Source organism: Muntiacus reevesi, chromosome 3 (genome assembly GCF_963930625.1).
Source record: "Muntiacus reevesi chromosome 3, mMunRee1.1, whole genome shotgun sequence".
Lineage (NCBI taxonomy): Eukaryota > Metazoa > Chordata > Mammalia > Artiodactyla > Cervidae > Muntiacus > Muntiacus reevesi.
In genome coordinates, this window is record NC_089251.1 from 255,117,861 (window position 1) to 255,138,381 (window position 20,521).

General features: G+C 37.0%; 1 protein-coding gene across 2 annotated transcripts in view; it reads left to right on the forward strand.

Moving 5' to 3' along the window:
- Positions 1-20,521, forward strand: part of PPP1R1C (protein phosphatase 1 regulatory inhibitor subunit 1C) — a 121,030-nt gene that overhangs the window by 43,350 nt on the left and 57,159 nt on the right. For both annotated transcript variants that reach the window (XM_065927939.1, XM_065927940.1), the window contains exons 3-4: positions 10,361-10,398; positions 15,381-15,441. In XM_065927939.1, the coding sequence (XP_065784011.1) occupies positions 10,361-10,398; positions 15,381-15,441 (99 nt within the window). The remainder of the gene's footprint in view (positions 1-10,360; positions 10,399-15,380; positions 15,442-20,521) is intronic.

Genomic DNA, 20,521 nt, shown 5'->3' on the forward strand with positions numbered 1-20,521 from the left:
CAAATGATTAACCTCTGAATAATTTTCTCATGTTCACCTTGTTTCCCTACTTGAGTTATGGGTCTTCATTTGGGGAATCTGCTAAGAATACCTCTGTGGTATTCTATGTGATAGAATAGTGAGATTTTAGTGTTTTAAATTGGATAAAACCTTGTTTTATCCTACCCTGTTAAAGGTATTAAGTTTATTGGTCAAAATGACAGAGCACACTGCTGAGAAGATAATAAGTGCTTGATAAATAATCACTTGATAGTCCAATTACCTGAAATATCTGATATTTTTTAAAATCTATAAAGTTGATAAAAAATATGACTTGCAATCAGCCTTCTAGGTAACTTGATGAAAATGAGATAGACTTTTTAAAAATCAGAATTACTGGAATGAATGTAACTGTTTAAACAGATGCCATCCCCTCAAATAAAACCCATGCATTAAGTGAATCAATTTATTTTCTTGGAGCAAATGTGAGAAATACAAATGCCAAACAGTAAGAAAAACTTTACCAAAGACTGAAAATTACAATTGATAAGATGATGCAACAGTTCTTTGACCCCCACATAAGCTGGTTCTGTGGTAGGATAAAAAATGTTTTATAAGAGAAACCAAGTTTATAAAAATCGAGACTACTAATGAAAAACAGACTTCTGAGGTTTTAAATGATCTGATTTTCTGTTCTTCTTTTACTGTGTTTGGAAATGACAGCAGAAATCATGAAATATAAGCATAAAAGTAGTTTGGGATATTTCTAACCTCTATTACAAGACAATTACTGGTTGAGAGTTCTTTCTTAATAAACCAACATGATTCATCTTGTGTTTTCCTTGTCGTCTCCTTCACTATCGCCACATAGAATACTTTGTACCTGGTTCTTATCGGCTGCCACAAAAATGAACCATTTCGTGGGGAGCTCTGAGAGATAAAAATCTATTTGATAATGAGGTTATATCCCTAATTTTGTCAATTAAAAGTGGAAAGCTATAAATAATATAAGAAGAAAAACACAGCTGTGTGAATCTTGGCATAACAGGGTGAAACTATCCTTACCGTTTGCTTCTTTTTCCCACATCCCCCTTTCCAATGCATATAAATTCATTGCTCTGGTGGCTTCAGTTTGGGCCCTAGTTTTGACTAAATCTAACAGCCCAAAGAAAAACACAGCTGAAACCACTGCCTGGTGGTTTAACTCACAGCCCCAAATGATAGGCTTCCAACAGAGCCCAGCAGGTTTTCGGCAAGAAGGCTTATGAATAGAGTTCATTTTGGAAAGTGAAGAGTTTGATAAAAAGTCAGAAGCAGAGGCTTTACCGTAGCTGTCTTAGGAGATTTTGCATAGCCCTACTAGAAAGAGACAAGGCAATATTGTAGTCCCCTACTGTAAGAAATGCCTGTTAGATTTCTCTGGTGCTTTAAAACGGACTTAGTCTTTGTTCAAATACTAAAACCACAAGGAAATGACAAATTCACATGCAAACGAAGAGCTGAACTGTGCATATTTATTTCTTTCATTTGTATTTGATTTATTCTCATTCAGTTCTGAAGACCTGTGGGTCATCGATCATTCCTGAACTAGTAAACCTAAAGCCTTTGTGGGAATTTTGTCCTTGAGTCTGCCCTTCACTATGTGGTTCCACTACAGATTATCTCCTCATCAGCTGTGATCCAAGGATCTCCAAAAATATATATATATATATATATATATTCAAAGCTATATAAACATAAGATAATCAGCTGAAATGTGGTTTTATTTAGAAACACTGCTGTTTTCAGAGATCTGATGGTAAATTCCTTCTGCAACTGTTAAAGATGGCACCAATATCATGATTAAGTCTCTAGAACACCTCAAAAAGAGGACTAAACTGTTTTCCTCTGTTGCTACTCCTCTGTGCAACAGAATTAATTTCTTCCTACAAAGTGGGGATAGAAAAAATTAAAAAGAATGCTGAGTGAAAATATAAATATACTTAGGATAATATCTCAGTTTTCTGCCAAAGTATATAAGCCATTTTATTAAATGGAGTGGAACATATAACTGAAACATACACTGAGCATCCTTAATGATGTTTATGAATAAAGATACAACAAGCTTTTATCAGAAATATTATTTCAGGAACTATACTGCCATAATTACACTCAAAAGGAAATTTAAAACATTGTAAATTTTCAATATATTAAAATTAAGAATTGGACAAGGAGCTATACTACTTCAGTTTTGACCAAAAGAAAGATATATATAACAACAACAACAAAAAAGCAAAAACTGTGTCTTAGAGTAGGCAGGATTTAATATATCATCTTCATTGTGGAAGGGTAATTTCTCTAGATATAACATTCTGGGTTGACTACTTTAAATGTTTACCATCTGATTCCACTGTTTTATTGTTTTGGTCTACCTTACTGCTTTTTGAAGACTTTTTTTCTCAATTGGCTGCTTTTAAGATTTTCTCTTTTATATTTGGCCATCAGCAGCATTGCTATCGTAAGTCTAAACACAATTTTCCTTTTTCTCCTTTTGGTTTTCTTGTTTCTGTCTAGGGGTTTGTTAAGTGCCTTATATCAATGTCATCTGATTTTTAATCCTTGATCATTATCTCTTCCATTTTCTCCCTCTTCTACTTCTGGGACTCCAATTACCCTTATTTTACACATTTTTGACTGTACCTCAGTTTTCGGTTATTCTTTGTTCTGTTTTTTCCTTTCTTTTTTTTTTTCCTTTGTGTACTTTAGTTTGGATAACTCTACTGAGCTGTCTCCTGTTTCATTAACTTGTTTGTATCTTCTGCTAGATTCAACATGCCCTTAATCCATTGGATTTTAAATTGAGATCTTATCTGTTGAAATTCATGAAGTTGCTTCTTTTCATGGATTCTATTTCTATGTTAAAATTATTTATCTTTAAATCTATTTTGTTCTCTTCTATTTTCATTGAATGTATTAATCATAGTCTTAGATTGTGAACTTCAATATGTGAATCACCTATGACTTGGCTTCTACATTCTCATATTCTCTTAGTTATTATTCTCTTTTTTTATCTAGTAATTTTTATTGAATACTGGACATTTGTATTTAAGAAATTTAGAGGCTCCAAGATGTTTAAAAATATTTTTTAACATGCTCAAAGTATTCATCTTTTTCTCTTCTAGGCAGATAGAGTAGCAGACTGATCACTTAATCCAATCATAAACTAAGCTGAGGCCAAATTTTAGGTTTGGTTCGGCTCAATTTTCCTATGTTTTCTGTTGGTTCTTGTCTTTTCAACCAGAAGTCTGCAGGTCTTTGTCTCTTTGGAATTTATGTTCTATGTTTAAGAGGTTTTTGAATTATTTACTCACTATGCTTTTTAACTTCAAAATCTGTCAAATGTTTTAAGGGGAAGACAAATTGTATGCTTGAAGTCCCCCAAGTCTTCAATTTTGTTAGTCTCACATAGTTGCCAAAATATCCTCTAGATTTTCTGTTCTCCGGCAGTGGCACTTTGTCGTCGTTGCTTTAGTCGCTAAGTTGTGTCCGACTCGATGATCCTATGGACTGCAGCCCACCACGCTCATGGGATCTCCCAGGCAAGAATACTGGAGTGGGTTGCCATTTCCTTTTCCAGGGGATCTTCCCGACCCAGGGATCAAATCCTCAGGAGGACTCTTCACCACTGAGCCACCTGGGAAGCCTGCAGTTGCACTTTGCCAGGGATCAAATATGACTTGTCAGCTTCTCATTCTGAAATGTTTCTGATCTCCATAGTTTTCTTTGGTTCTGCAGGTCTTGTTGCCTTCTATAATTTATCTTGCTTTTCTAATTTTGGTAAGTTAAATCACTGGTCTGCCATGAACTGGCTCATATGACCCCAAGCAAAACGTCACATTTAATATTAAGACAATTTTCACTCCTCGCCCCCGCCCCATTCCTTGTTTCCTTTCCTAGTTCTGTAACTATCCCATGTAATTTCTACCCAGTCAGTCATTTAGTAATCATTTCCTCACAGCTCAGACTCTCAGTGGTCATGTGCTTGGTCTTAATGCTTGGTTTTATGAAAGCTGATCATCATCACCTATTCATATGACCGTGTGAGTTTATACCGTGCCTTGAAATCCTAATTCTAGTCTTTAGGACTGAACTGCCTCTCAGAATCCCACTCCATCTGCTGACTACTGTTTCAGTTTAGTCTTTTGGATGCAAAATTGCTACATCTACCACTCACTACTGGCTCTTTAAGTCTTTGCTTGTGCATATGTTGACTCTTAACAGCATCTAATGACTAACTGCTCAGATGCCACCCTTACCTGGTTCTCTGATGATAGTATCATATCGTAGCATTCACTGATCTCATAGTCAATTTAAATTATTTTATTCTTCTAGACCCTTGCCAAAATAAATAATAGTATTGCTTCACTTAGTAATATCTGGCCACTTCTCATCCATAAACCAGTACTTACATATTTTTTCAATAAAAGTAGTATATAAATCAAGTGCAAAGTTAAGAGAAAATTTAAAAGAAAAGCATCTTAATATTGAAGATTCTTTTCCACTTTATTTATCAATTTGGGTATGCTTTACATGCCTATCTTGGAGCTCAAGGACATACCTGACTACAATTTATACCAAACTGTATTATAGTAGCCAAACATGTTTTCTTGACTAAAAGGAAGAGGATCAAAAACATTCTGAATGTTTCAGCGATGCTTCCCATAGAGAAGGAAGTATATTCTGCTTTTAAACAAAAATAAGACCATAACTAAAGCCTCTCATAATCCAGTAAAACATGAGGTCAGATGTGAAAATAAAGCTATCTTTGCCTGAATACTTTGAATTTTACTGAGTAAATTGATGAGGAAAGATGCAGCATTTGTTTCAAGCACTAGCTCAAATGGATAGAAAAATAAATGAAGAAAGAGTATGTGCATGATTGAGACTTAGTTTCCAGTGTTATTAATAATTTTTGTGCAAAATGTGTTAATAATGTCTCCTGAAGGAAGAAAGAATAATTTAGACACTCTCTAGAATATTAAGGCTGTGATATTATAGTGTTTACTTTCTTGTTAGTAAATTAAGGGAAATGAAGAGGTGAAGAATCAACCTCTAGTAATAGTAATGATGGCAACTGGAATACTGTGGTTTAATGAAGGATTTTTTCAGTGCAGAGATTGTTGTATTAGTTGCTAAGTTGTCTGGCTCTTTAGCAACCCCATGGACTATAGTCCACCAGGTTCCTCCGCCCATGTGATTTCCTAGGCAAGAATACTACAGTGGCTACCATTTCCTTCTCCAGGGGATCTTCCCAACCTGAGGACTGAACCTGAATCTCCTGCATTGGCAGGTGAACTCTTTACCACTGAGTCACCAGGGAAGCCCTCATGGTAGAACTATGTGATTGCAGCCATGCCATTAAAAGACGCTTACTCCTTGGAAGGAAAGTTATGACCAACCTAGACAGAGTATTAAAAAGCAGAGACATTACTTTGCCAACAAAGGTCCATCTAGTCAAGGCTATGGTTTTTCCAGTGGTCATGTATGGATGTGAGAGTTGGACTACAAAGAAAGCTGAGCACTGAAGAATTGATGCTTTTGAACTGTGGTGTTGGAGAAGACTCTTGAGAGTCCCTTGGACTGCAAGGAGATCCAACCAGTCCATCCTAAAGGAGATCAATCCTGGGTGTTCATTGGAAGGACTGATGTTGAAGCTGAAGCTCCAATACTTTGGCCACCTGATGCAAAGAGCTGACTCATTAGAAAAGACCCTGATGCTGGGAAAGATTGAGGGCAAGAGGAGAAGGGGATGACAGAGGATGAGATGGTTGGATGGCATCACCGACACAATGGACATGGGTTTGGGTGGACTCCAGGAGTTGGTGATGGACAGGGAGGCCTGGCATGCTGTGGTTCATGGGGTTACGAAGAGTTGGACACGACTGAGCAACTGAACTGAACTGATAAGGGAAAATGGTAATATTCCTAAGGGTTAGTCCTCAGGTTTCTTTGGGTTTTTTTTTTTTTGACAACTAAATATCACAGCCACAATAGCTGTACATTTCCACTGTTGGACACTTTAAAAATAAAAATCAGTCAACAAATTATCATCCATGCTTCTTAAACTTCACCACAGTACAGTCGCTCAGTGGTGTCCGACCCTTTGTGACTCCATGAACTGCAGCATGTCAGGCTTCCCCATCCTTCACCATTTCCTGGGGCTTGCTCAAATTCATGTCCATTGAGTCGGTGATGCCATTCAACCATCTCATCCTCTGCTGTCCCCTTCTTCTCCTGCCTTCAATCTTTCCCAGCATCAGGGTCTTTTCCAATGAGTCAACTCTTCACATCAGGTGGCCCAAGTACTGGAATTAATTAGAACAGCTGCCAAATGAGTGAACTAGGAAAAAAGTAATATGTATGAATCTTAAATAAAATATGTTTCCTTTTTTTTTTTTTTTTGATACTTCCCCCAAATTCAAAATAGGGAAGAAATAGAAGTTAGTTGGAATCATGCATAACAAGCTTTTCTTTACTGTTTCCCCCATCTCATTTAACTGTAGTACAATAATAAAATCATGAAACTGACTTTCTTAGAAATTGTGTTTATAGTTTATGCTATTTTTGTCTTGTGTAGATTCTTGCTACTACAACTTAGAAATGGATTTATTGCATGACCATAAAGATCTCCCTCTTGCTACAGCTTTATAGTGATAATCACCCCTTTCTCTCCCATGATCCCCAATCCCTAGCAACAACTAATCTGTTCTCTATCTCTACAATTCTGTCATTCAAGAATAGTACATAAATTGAATCATACAGTCTGTGACCTTTTGAAACTCATTTTTTTCACTCCACATACTGCACATATATCATATATAATTTGGTCATTTTGATTTTTTATCCACTGTGCCAATCTCTGTCTTTGAATTACTATGTTTAGGTCAGTTAAATTTAATGTAATTATTCATAAATTAGGGCTTAGTTTTTATTTTCTGTCTTCTCTTCATTTTTTCTTTTTTATATCTTTCTGTAATTTAGTGATTTTTGAGTGCATATCCCAGTAAAGATTTTTTTAGTGATTGCTCTACTATATATAAACAATTTATCACAGTTTCCTGGTGCCAGTATTTTAACAGCTTTCGTGAATAGAAACTATTTCTCTTTAAGTATCTCCTTTCTCTAATTTAAAATATGATTTTCTTAAGTATTTTGTCTACACACACTGAGAAGAATATCAGGTAATGTTCTTTTCAGTTACATTGCCTACTGTCCAATAATAACTATCTGGGGTTCTTCAAATCACATATAGAATTCTGACAGTAATAAAAAAATATTTTCAGGAGTAATTTGTGTTTGTATTTAGTATTTTTGCTTTTTTCCCTCTAAGTTTTTGTTGATAGTTTTTAAAGAAGAGTTTTGGGTTTACAGGAAAATTGAAGAGGGGTCCTCTAATATTAACATCTTACACTAGTCATGAAAGTGTAACACAGTTATAATTAACAACCCAATATTAATATAGTATTATTAACTGAAGTTCAAAATTTTTTAGACTTCCTTAAGTTTCTAACCCAATTCCCCTTTTCAGTTCTAGGTTGTCATCCAGGATACTCCATTATATTTACTTATCAACTCTCATAGGCTCTTCTTGGCTATGACAGTCTCTGAGATTTCCCTTATTTTTATGACTATATTAGAGTAGAGAAACAGAATCAATAGAAAGAGATTTATTATGAGGGGTTGCTTAAATGATTATAGAGGCTGAGAAGTCTCATAATCTATCATCTGCAAGTTAGAGTCTCAGAAAGCCAATAGTATAGCTCCAGTCCAAATCTGATGGCCTAAGAACTAGAGAGCTCAATAATGTTAGTTCTAGTTCATGTCCAAATTTCCAATGGACTCAAACCAGGACTCAAGCCATCAGCTTCCCTGTTCTTAGGTTTTCATATTTGGATTTAGTTTATCTTTTTCTTCTAGTTCCTTCGGTCATAAAGTTAGGTTGTTGATTTGAAATCTTTCTTGATTTTAGTGAGCAGTTAGAGCTATACATTTTCCTCTTATTCCTGCTATCACTGTGTCCCTTAAGTTATGATACGTTGTGTTTATGATTTCTTCTTTGATTCACTGGTGGTTTAAAAGTGTGTTGTTTAATTTCTACAAATTTGTGAATTTCCAGTTTTATCACTGTTATTGATTTCTAACTTCATCTCATTGTGGCTGGAGAAGTCACTTTAGGATACATTTATTAAGGCTTAATCTGTGGCCTTACAAATGGTCTGGGAAGTCCAGGTGGCTCAGTAGTAAAGAATCCCCCTGCCATTGCAGGTGATGTGAGTTTGGTCCCTGGGTCAGAAAGATTCCCCTGGAAAAGAAAATGGCAACCCACTCCAGTATTCTTGCCTGGGAAATCCCATGAATGGAGTAGCCTGGCAGGCTACAGTCCATGGATCACAAAGAGTTGGACATGACTTAGTAACTAAAGAACAACAACACATGGTCTATCCTGGAAAAAGGTCCCATGTGCACTTGAGAAGACTATGTATGCAATTGTAATTGGTAGAATCTTTTGTATATATCCATTAGATCTAGTCATTATGCTGTTTAAATCTTATCTTTCTCTATATCTTCTATATCTGTATCTTCTTCTTAGTTTCTCTCTGCATTACTGAGAGTAAGGTATTGAAGTTTCCAACTATTACTGAAGAACAGTCTATTTGTCTTTTTAATTCTGTCAGTTTTGCCTCAGATGCTTTGATGGTCTGCTGTATATATATAAATATATATATTATATATTGTTATATATTTATTATATTATTTTATATATTGTTATATATATGTATATAAAAGATATAAAAATGTTTATAACTTTCACATCTTTCTGTATCTTTTCTTAGTATATAATGCCCTTCTTTGTCTCTCATAACTTTTTTGTTTACTTGAAATCTATTTTGTCTGATATAAGTATAGTCAGCCTGATCTCTTTGGATTTCTGTTTGCATATAATTTTTTTTAATATTCTTTGACTTTTACCTTATTTATATATTTGGATCTAAAGTGGGTCTCTTGTAGGCAGCAAATAGTTGGATCATATGTACTCATCTAGTTTATTACTCTTGGTCTTTTGGAGATTTTAATCTATTTACATTTAAAGCAGTTAATAATAAGGAAAGACTTCCTCCTGTATTTTTGCTTTGTGTTATCTATATGCCTTATGATTTTTCTGTCCCTTATTTCCTAAATTATCTTTTTATGTTTAATTTTTTATAGTGAACTGTTTATATTTCCTTTTCATTTCCTTTTGCATACATTCTATAGCTATTTTCTTTGTAGTTATGATGGAGATTAAATTTAGAGTCCTAAAGTTACAATACTTTAATTTGAATTTACACTAGCTTAACTTCAACACAAACATACAAACACTTTCTTTTTTTACAGCTCTGTCCCCACCCCTTTTGGTTATTGAGATCACAAAATTACATCTTTATACACTGTGTGACCCAAAACATAAACTAATAATTCTTTAAATTTACCAGTCTCTTAAATTATCTAGAGAGCAAACTGTAGAATTACAAACCAAAGTTACAATTATACTAGCTTTTAGACTTTCTTTGATGAATATCTCATTCATATACAAATCCTGGCATCAGTCTTTCAACTTTGGGACTAATTTATAGGTGAGGAAAGGTCACCTGGGTCTAGAAGCCAAGAGGCAGAATCCATGCAAAGCAGGTGAGGAGACAGGAAAGAAGCCCCTCCCAGAACATCCCCCCTCTGTGGAAGGAAAGTATGTGAACACCTTTTTCTCCTCTCTCCGCTTCATCACAACTCTTTCTTACACAGACTATTTGGAAGTTGCCCTAGAAGTGTCATAAGAAATATTTCTGACAAAGTTACTGATTCTTTCCAGGAGCATATAGAAAAGAGAAGGCTGCCTCTCTTAGAGTCAGGACTGGGCTCAGTGGAAAAGTAGGTTTGTTCTGCTCATAGGTGAACAAGGAAAATTGACAGAGGCTACGACTGAGTGACTGAACTGAACTGAACAGTCAATACACAGTACTGCAAAATCCATGAGGAGAGGTTATTTGTGCCTTAACACTGTGATGTTCATGATGCCAACAGCTGGTCTGAGGCATTTCCCTGGTCCTCCTTCTGGATTGCTGATGGGCAATTTGGGATTTCACTGTGGTTATTTTTTTATTGCCTTTTTTAAACCTTTGGGAGAGGGTTATCTCAGAAGGCAACTGTTTCTTTCTGCATCTGGCTTCCCTCTCAGCCACTAGACTAAGTCATGGATATTGTATAAGCATGAGAAAATGATTAATTCATTCTGTTCCATGTTATTGAAAATTTAATGTGCATATTATAAGAAAACATATCTAAATTGCACCTACTTCTCTTGCAGAAATAGATGACAAGAAGGTGACCAACACACAAGCAGAAGTAAGTTTTCTTCTATTTTGTGTTAAATATATGTCCAATCCAATCAACTAAAAACACAATCAGCTCAATTTGATTGTGATACAAAATATGATATCAATATAAATCTGTTGTGTAAACTATTTAATTTGCTTTTCCTGACTGGATAAACAGTAAAATGGTGTCATTAAATTGTGACCTCTACCTTTGATTCTCCACCTATGAAATGCTAACCCCTGGAAAAACCTCTAAAATAAACTACTGATTTTAGAGTAAAGATATGATATTGATAATTTCAGTTTAGTGACTGGTGGTTGCCTTGAGAACCCCATAAACAGTATGAAAAGGCAAAAAGGTAGGACACTGAAAGATGAACTCCCCAGGTCGGTAGGTGCCCAATATGCTACTGGGGATCAGTGGAGAAATAACTCGAGAAAGAATGAAGGGATGAGGCCAAAGCAAAAACAATACCCAGTTGTGTATGTGACTGGTGATAGAAGCAAGGTCCAATGCTATACAGAACAATATTGCATGGGAACCTGGAATATTAGGTCCATGAATCAAGGCACATTGGAAGTGGTCAAACAGGAGATGGCAAGAGTGAACGTCGACATTCTAGGAATCAGCGAACTAAGATGGATTGGAATGGGTGAATTTAACTCAAATGACCGTTATATCTACTACTGTGGGCAGGAATCCCTTAGAAGACCTGGAGTAGTCATCATGGTTAAGAAGAGTCCGAACTGCAGTACTTGGATGCAATCTCAAAAACAACAGAATGATCCCTGTTTGTTTCCAAGGCAAACCATTCAATATCACAGTAATCCAAGCCTATGCCCCAACCAGTAACATTGAAGAAGCTGAGTTGAATGATTCTATGAAGACCTACAAGACCCTTTAGAACTAACACCCAAAAAAGATGTCCTTTTCATTATAGGGAACTGGAATACAAAAGTAGGAAGTCAAGAAACACCTGGAATGACAGGCAACTTTGGCCTTGGAGTACGGAATGAAGCAGGGCAAAGGCTAATAGAGTTCTGCCAAGAGAACACACTGGATCATAGCAAACACCCTCTTCCAACAACACAAGAGAAGACTCTACACATGGACATCACCAGATGGTCAACACCAAAATCAGAGTGATTATATTCTTTGCAGCCAAATATGGAGAAGCTCTATACAGTCAGCAAAAGCAAGATCAGGAGCTGACTGTGGCTCAGATCATGAACTCCTTACTGCCAAATTCAGACTTAAATTGAAGAAAGTAGAGAAAACCACTAAACCATTCAGGTATGACCTAAATCAAATCCCTTATGACTATACAATAGAAGTGAGAAATAGATTTAAGGGACTAGATCTGATAGACAGAGTGCCTGATGAACTATGGACAGAGGTTCGTGACATTGAATAGGAGACAGGGATTAAGACCATCTGCATGGAAAAGGAAAGCAAAAAAGGAAAATGGCTCTCTGAGGAGGGCTTACAAATAGCTGTGAAAAGAAGAGAAGTGAAAAGCAAAGAAGAAAAGGGAAGATATTCCCATCTGAATGCAAGGAGAATAGCAAGGAGAGATAAAAAAGCCTTCCTCAGGGATCAATGCAAAGAAATAGAGGAAAACAATAGAATGGGAAAGACTAGAGATCTCCTCAAGAAAATTAGAGATACCAACGGAACATTTCATGCAAAGATGGGCTTGATAAAGGATAGAAATGGTATGGACCTAACAGAAGAAAAAGATAATAAGAAGAGGTGGCAAGAATACACAGAAGAACTGTACAAAAAAGACCTTCATGACTCAGATAATCACGATGGTATGATCACTCACCTAGAGCCAGACATTCTGGAATGTGAAGTTAAGTGGGCCTTAGAAAGCATCTCTACGAACATAGCTAGTGGAGGTGACGGAATTCCAGTTGAGCTATTTCAAATCCTGAAAGATGATGCTGTGAAAGTGCTGCACTCAACATGCCAGCAAATTTGGAAAACTCAGCAGTGTCCTCAGGACTGGAAAAGGTCAGTTTTCATTCCAGTTCCAAAGAAAGGCAATCCCAAAGAATGCTTGAACTACTGCACAACTGCACTCATCTCACAAGCTAGTAAAGTAATGCTCAAAATTCTCCAAGCCAGGTTTCAGCAATATGTGAACCGAGAACTTCCAGATGTTCAAACTGGTTTTAGAAAAGGCAGAGGAACCAGAGATCAAGTTGCCAACATCCGATGGATCATAGAAAAAGCAGGAGAGTTCCAGAAAAACATCTATTTCTGCTTTATTGACTATGCCAAAGCCTTCAACTATGTGGATCACAATAAGCTGTGGAAAATTCTGAAAGAGATGGGAATACCAGACCACCTGACCTGTCTCTTGAGAAACCTGTATGCAGGTCAAGAAGCAACAATTAGAACTGGACATGGACCAACAGACTGGTTCCAAACAGGAAAAGGAGTACGTCAAGGCTGTATATTGTCCCCCTGCTTATCTAACTTACATGCAGATTACATCATGAGAAACGCTGGGCTGGAAGAAGCACAAGCTGGAATCAAGATTGCTGGGAGAAACATCAATAATCTCAGATAAGCAGACGACACCACCCTTATGGCAGAAAGTGAGAGGATTTAAAAAGCCTCTTGATGAAAGTGAAAGAGGAGAGTGAAAAAGTTGGCTTAAAGTTCAACATTTAGAAAACTAAGATCATGTCATCTGGTTCCATCACTTCATGGGAAATAGATGGGGAGACAGTGGAAACTGTGTCAGATTTTATTTTGGGGGGCTCCAAAATCACTGCAGATGGTGACTGCAGCCATGAAATTAAAAGAGGCTTACTCCTTGGAAGGAAAATTATGACCAACCTAGATAGCATATTAAAAAGCAGAGACATTACTTTGCCAACAAAGGTCCGTCTAGTCAAGGCTATAGTTTTCCCAGTAGTCATGAGAGTTGGACTGTGAAGAAAGCTGAGCATCGAAGAATTGATGCTTTTGAACTATGGTGTTGGAGAAGACTCTTGAAAGTCCCTTGGACTGCAAGGAGATCCAACCAGTCCATCCTAAAGAGATCAGTCCTGGGTGTTCATTAGAAGGACTGATGTTGAAGCTGAACCCCAGTACTTTCGCCACCTCATGCGAAGAGCTGGCTCATTTGAAAAGAGCCTGATGCTGGGAGGGATTGGGGGCGGGAGGAGAAGGAGACGACAGACGATGGGATGGCTGGATGGCATCGTCAACTCAATGGACATGAGTTTGAGTAAACTCTGGGAGTTGGTGATGGACAGGGAGGCCTGGCATGCTGCAGTTCATGGGGTCGCAAAGAGTCAGACACGACTGAGTGACTGAACTGAACTAAACTGAAGTTGTGTGTGACCATCACAGGTTGGGGCAGCCAATGTTGAAATCCTGGAACAAGAACGTGGAGGACAGACATCTCTTAAGGGTTCTCTGATGTGTGGAACCAAGAGCAGACCCTGAAGCCAGAGGCTCCACACACACATGCAGGAAGAGTACAGGTTGAAAATATGAACCAGGGGAGGCTAGCATAGCTGATAACAAAGGATATACAAAATACAAGAGAATGAGCAAATGTGGTCCATAAATGGAATAAATATTGAATAGCATTCATGAAGACTTAGTAATCAATGGCCACATGAGTAGGCATACAGCAATGTGGAGAGAACAAAATACCAGAAAGTATCTCTCAAGATGTTTCTAAAAATTTAATGAAATTGTAAACATGAAACGGTTTGAAAACTAAATTCTTACATAAAAATAGTTTTTATTACTTAATAAACTTTACTAAACAAACCAACTTTTATGTAGAATTAATTTTCTACTTCATCTTTGTATATGTATTTGGGAATAAATATATAATAAAACTGGAAGTGAATGCTTCTTAAAATCAACCAGATGTAACAGAATACAGTAGAGGTACAACAGAAGTCTCAGTCAACCATACATTTATACTAATGTAGAGTTGCCCTACTTGCATCTGTGCATAATAGACATATTAAAACACTATTCTGGGGAAATTTGCTTGTACCACTTGCTTTGGTTGATATGGATTCAGTAGCTATTTGGTTGAATTTTTTAGTTTTTAAGAGATTGTTTTTGCATCCTCTGAATACCAGTATCTTGATGACTCCTTTGAGGGCAATTAAGCTTTAGTACGTGTAAGTAAAGATGCCTAAAGCTCTATTTACTGTGAAACAGTTTCTAGTATTTTTCAGACTCTGTACATTATGTTCTTTCTAATATGGATGGAAAGCCTAGAACAATCCTCAGAAAGTATCTTGCAATTATTTATACTCAAACATTTTAAAGCAAAAATAAATGCTCCAGACATGAAAACTCCAGCCTTTGCCACACTGAAATATAAGTAGATACACTGTTAAAAAGGAGTTTTTGATATAATCTGATTGAAGTATAGACCACATATATAAGTATAGACCACATATATATAATTTATTATAATGAATAATGGTTTATACATATATACATATCTATATCTATCCATATGTCTATCTCCATCTAAACTTTAAAACTTTGGCCCTGAAAAGTATTCCAATTTGTATCATTTTTAGTGCAAAAAATTCTTCCCCAATAAATTAATTCTGATCCTAAGTGCTTAAGTAAGAGTGTTAAGTATCAGTTTTGTTATGAAAGATCTTTTGAACAAATGAAGGAAAAGTACCTCAACACTGTAATTTCAAGTAAATGGAGCCATTAGATTGAACACCTCAATTCCATAAGGTTATAGATTGGTATTACTCAACAAAGACTCTCATTTACCCTCCAGAACAATTAACAATCCTAAGGACAGATATAATTATACCTTGGTCATAGTTTTGGAGTGTATTTTGTCCTGGCATTTATGTTTGTCTTTAAAATACAAAGGATTTGTAGTAGTTTCTTTTCTGTATTTAAAATAAACTGTTAGTAGGTGTTTATTTTTCTCAAAGGGTTAAAGGCATTGTGTTTTTTATCCAAATATAAGACTTCTTTTTTTCTTTATCCAGTCGCAGAATGCAACCCCTAAGCAAAGGAAGCAGAGCGTGTACACACCACCCACCATGAAAGGTACTGTTCAGGTACTGTTTCGGGTTCTTGTGAGTGCTAAGTTCATGGCTGACAGGCATTCTGCTCTCAGGCACCTTATACCTGCTTAAAATCTACATCTAATGTCACCTCTACAACTTGGTAACGTAACTTTCAGTTTAACCAAGAGTGAAATGGTTGAAGAAGGAATAACTGGGTATGTCTCAAAATCTTAGTCTGGACATTCAGATTTTCCAGAATAATGACAAAAGCTTTCTTTTATCTTTTCTCACATGTTTTCCTTGCAGAGATTTTTCTAGAACCCCTAATTGCTCTTGCCGATGTTCGCAGATAATTATCTTTTTTTTCCCCTAGGCGTAAGCAAAGTATTTCTTGAATTTTGGACAGATACAGTGTAAAGTGTTGCTTCATTGTCCTGTGTCAGAAGCAGCTCTAAGAAATCAAATCAAACAACTATTAGCTGTACATATAACAGATGCTGAGATAACAACTAAGAAGGCTAGCTCAGAGTCTGGCATTCTCCCAGAGTTTCTACCCTTCCCTTCCAAATTAGAACTGCTAAAAGAACATCTAAGTGTATCAGAATTTTGACCAACATCAATTTCAGGGAAGGCTTCTCTTTTCTCACACAAGAGTATCCCTGACCTGGGAGAGTGTGTCCCATCCAGCAGCTCATGTTCCAGCCTGGCTCTTGGGCCGCTGGCCCAGGGACTCATCATGCAGTCGTCCAACTTTGTTTCAACTACAAGAGAGGCCAGCTGAGCAGCTTACTCTGGAGTCTAGAGAGATGTCTAAATTGGGAGTGAAATTTTCCACTCTGTATTCTCTCTAGATTTGGGGCCTTTTCAGAGAGGGGGGATATAAATGGACACATTAATAGCTACTTTCCATAAACTTCCTTCCTGAGCAGCTATAAAATATCATGTTTGCTTGTTCATGAGACTACAGTAAATAATGCGATCAGCATTGCAGTTCATTTCAGGGTAATTATTGAGGCTATCAGGCTTCCTTCTCTCAAGATCAGTGTAATCATTTTTGAAGATACTTTGCCTATTGTAAGCCATCTTGTACTTTTAAGACACGACAGTTTTGGCATGAATGGGCCCCAATGAAAGATATATGTTCACTCATTTAATGATTTCCTCTGTTCTATTTTGGGTTAGTTTAACTAAATAAAGACTGTTCTCATGTCCTTAGGGAATAATAGCATTAATTTTAAGGGAAAATCTTAAAATCAAATCCCAAGGCTCATAGTTTTCATTATATTTAGCTCTCTAATATCATAAGAATGTGGGATCCTAACATTTAGGGAAATTAGTCATATTGTACATATTTTACACATATGATAATCATTTTTGGTCATGAGTTAAAAACTTCAGAAAGGACAGAAATTCCTTCATGAGGCTATTGGGGTATAGCCACTTAGGTCCTCATTTATTACCTATAAATACTTAGGAGAGTCTCCTGCTTCTGATAAAAGAGAAATCAGTCCACTTGTCCCTTTAGAGATACAAATGAATATTTCAGGACAGAATTAAGCAATAGTAACATATGGTGATTTGTGAGCACATTAAGAAACTTCAATCATAAGAAAGATGAATTAGTAAAGGAAATGTTACTGAAATGCAAAGTCAACAATACAATTGTTCTGAAATGTATAATTCTTCAAATTGCAGTGGAATATGCAACTGTTGAGTGTGAAAATATTTGCTGGGAGAGCAAAGTAGTACCAGGAGTGATTAATAGCTCTGAAAAAAATCACTCTGACCAAATGGCAAACTAGGGTTTCATAAATGACCCAGTGAGTAGCTAGTTAGTAAAACAGAACAAACTAGCCAGATTCCTTCCTTCTCTCATATTAGGTTCTGAGGAGTTACTGGATACAGAGGCCAAAGTGACAGGAGAGAGACTCTACATCTACCAAATGTCATTGCAGTTAATGCCCAGATAGACTCATCTCCCAGGTCCTATATTCATTTATTTCCCCCCCTTCCAATTACTATGGTATTTATGGCCCCACCAGGTTTCTGGAAATAGAGACATGTCCAGGTTACCTCTTATGATGAAAGTTCTATATGAAAGTTCAGAAGTGGGCAGAGGTAAGAAATAGAGCAGAGAAAACCATTTTAAACAGGTACGCTGTCAGGAATGATAGACTAATGACCTCCAAATTTATATCTGCAGGCCGAATGTATCTCCTGAACCTCAGATTTTCTAACTAGCTACCAATTTTTTTCACTTGAATGAATGACACTTATTGAAACTTCTCAAATTTAACACATCCAAAACCAAACTCATTGGTTCTTTTTTGGGTTTTCCCCATCTCAGTAAATCTTATGCAGCCGTCGAAAACAAAAATCTTTGCATTATCCTTGACTACTCCCCATTACCAAACCGTCATCTTACTTGTGTTAGTGCTGATTTCAAGACCACTCCTACTCTATTTTCTATATCTTCCATTGCCACTACCTTGTGTGACCACCATTATTTCTTGCCTTGGCTGCTGAAGTAGTCTACCTACTACTCTCCTGTTTTTGCTCTTGACCCTCTACAGTCTAATCTCTACACACAAACCAGAGTAATTCCTCTAACTCACCAATGTGATCATGCTACCCCCTCGATCAAATCCTCAAAAGCTTCCTGTCACGTTCAGAATACAATGAAAAATCCAATCATGGCTTACAACTCCCTGAATGAGCTGCACTGGTCTTTCTCTTTGATCTTATCTCCTTTCACCTTGCCCCTGTTCACATTAGGGCTCAATGTCATGGACTTTTTCATCATTTATACACACCTCAAACACACTTTCATATCAGAATATTTGTGCTTTCCACATTTTTTGCTTGAGAAACTCTTTACCCAGTGGCCTCACAGACGTCTCAGCTACAGTTCCCTCCTCAGAAAGGTCTTTCTTTCTCAGTAACTGCCCCTCCTACCATTGCGATCTACATCCTCACAGCACTACCTCAACTTTTTCCATGGCCCTAATCAGTAGGTACCAATGAGATGTCCATAACAACAGTCTTGTTCATTTGATATTCCCAGCATCTAGTACAGTTCCTGGAACTAAACAGGTGCTCAATAAAAACTTGTTGAATAACCATAATGAATTGGGGAATTCAACCACATTGCCATCTGCTCAGAAGAGGATGTCCCTTAAACCTTGCCCTACTAATTGTCATACTTGTGACTCTGCTTCTGCTTCTCTTTGCTTCTCACTCTCTGGTTGATCCCCTTCACCCCCTTGGTAAGTTCTTACTTCTCCATATGCTTCTGTTTTTCTATTTTTGCTTTTCCCCACTTCCCTTCCGTCTGGTCAAAGAGAAAATCTGATTTGGAAAATTAGTTACCATCAAGAATTATGCATCAATTTTCCTGGATTCTTAACAAAGGTTATCTCATGGACCACTGGAATGATTAAGTGATTGCCTCTGACTAAAACCTGATTCTTCCAACAATTAGCTTGTGGCCAAGATGGCAGCATCATAGGAAGCAAACTTGGCAATGTAAATAGAAGAATCTGGATATGGTTTTCTTCCTTTAGAGATGTTTCATGATTAGATCGGAATATTGACTCTAAGAAAATAACAGCAGATTTGGCTCTTGGTCTTGCTACCTTTCTAGTCACAACATTATAGTCATTCTAAGTTGTCAAGCTTAAAGAGAAACTGGTACAATTATCTAATGATGTATAGAATATCACTTCCATTTTTTCCCACTGCATCTAACCTCAGAGTATTAGATTGGCTATGTTCTTTTGAAGGTTCTATTAACAATATATTAGGTTGGGTAATAGCCAGATAATCAAAAGTTCCAGGTGATTTTGCTGTAGCAAGTCTAAAAACTGACCAGACTCCAGATATTCAATCACCTATGTAACATGTCTTTCTTATGTCACAGGAAGAAATCAAATATCATGAGATCAAATATCATGAGATCAAAATTAGCTTGTTAAAAACTACATTTTGATCTCCAGAGCAAGTCAATTTGTCCTTCATTATTCCCCTTCTCAGGGAGGTGCTTATTCCTGAGTTCTGGGAGTCTCTAATGACTCTCTCCCTCTCCTTCACTCTCTTCATTAGTGGGGCACCAGGTCTTGTGAAGTGCACCCCATTAGTATCTCTCCCAACCTTCGCCTCCTCTCCTTTATCACCAATGCCACAATAACAATTCAGATCACTTTCATTTCTTGTATATAAATGGTTACTCTCCATACAGTCTCTCATCTCTACTTCCCATTTGTTTTCTACACTGTAACCAAAGTAAAAGATGCTCACTTCTTAGAAGAAAAGCAATGACAAACCTAGACAGTTTATTAAAAAGCAGAGACATTACTTTGCCAACAAAGTTCTGTATAGTCAAAGCTATGGTTTTTCCAGTAATCATGTATGGATGTGAGAGCTGGATAATAAAAAAAAGGTTGAGTGCTGAAGAATTGATGCTTTCAAACTGTGGTGCTGTGAAGACTCTTGAGAATCCCTTGAACTGCAAGGAGATTCAACCACTTAAACCCAAAGGAAATGAACCCTGAATATTCATTGGAAGGACTGATGCTGAAGCTTAAGCTCCAGTACTTTGGCCACCTGATGCGAAAAGCCAACTCATTGGAAAAGACGCTGATGCTGGGAAAGACCGAAGGCAGGAGAAGGGGATGACAGAGGATGAGATGGTTGGATGGCATCACTGACTCAATGGACATGAATTTGAGCAAACTCTGGGAGATGATGAAGGATAGGGAAGCCTGGCATGCTGCAGTCTATGGGGTCGCAAAGAGTAGGACATGACTAAGCGACTGAACAATGAAAACACCAACCAAAGTGAACTTTTAAAACGTGAATGTGGTTATGCCACTCCCTCGGTTAGAACTTTTCAACAGCTCCTCACTGTCCTTAGATAAAATTCTTATTCCAGAGCAAAGTTTAGAAAGCTTACTTCCCAATCTGTCTCTCCCTCCCTTACCCACTAGGTTCTAGCCATATTGGCATTCAGTCAGCTTCTAAATGCACCAAACTCTTTCCTGGAAAAGTTTATATAGATTCTTTGCTTCATATATAATATTCTCCTTTGCTTCCTTCTTGTCCTCATTCTTTATTTGGTTAGT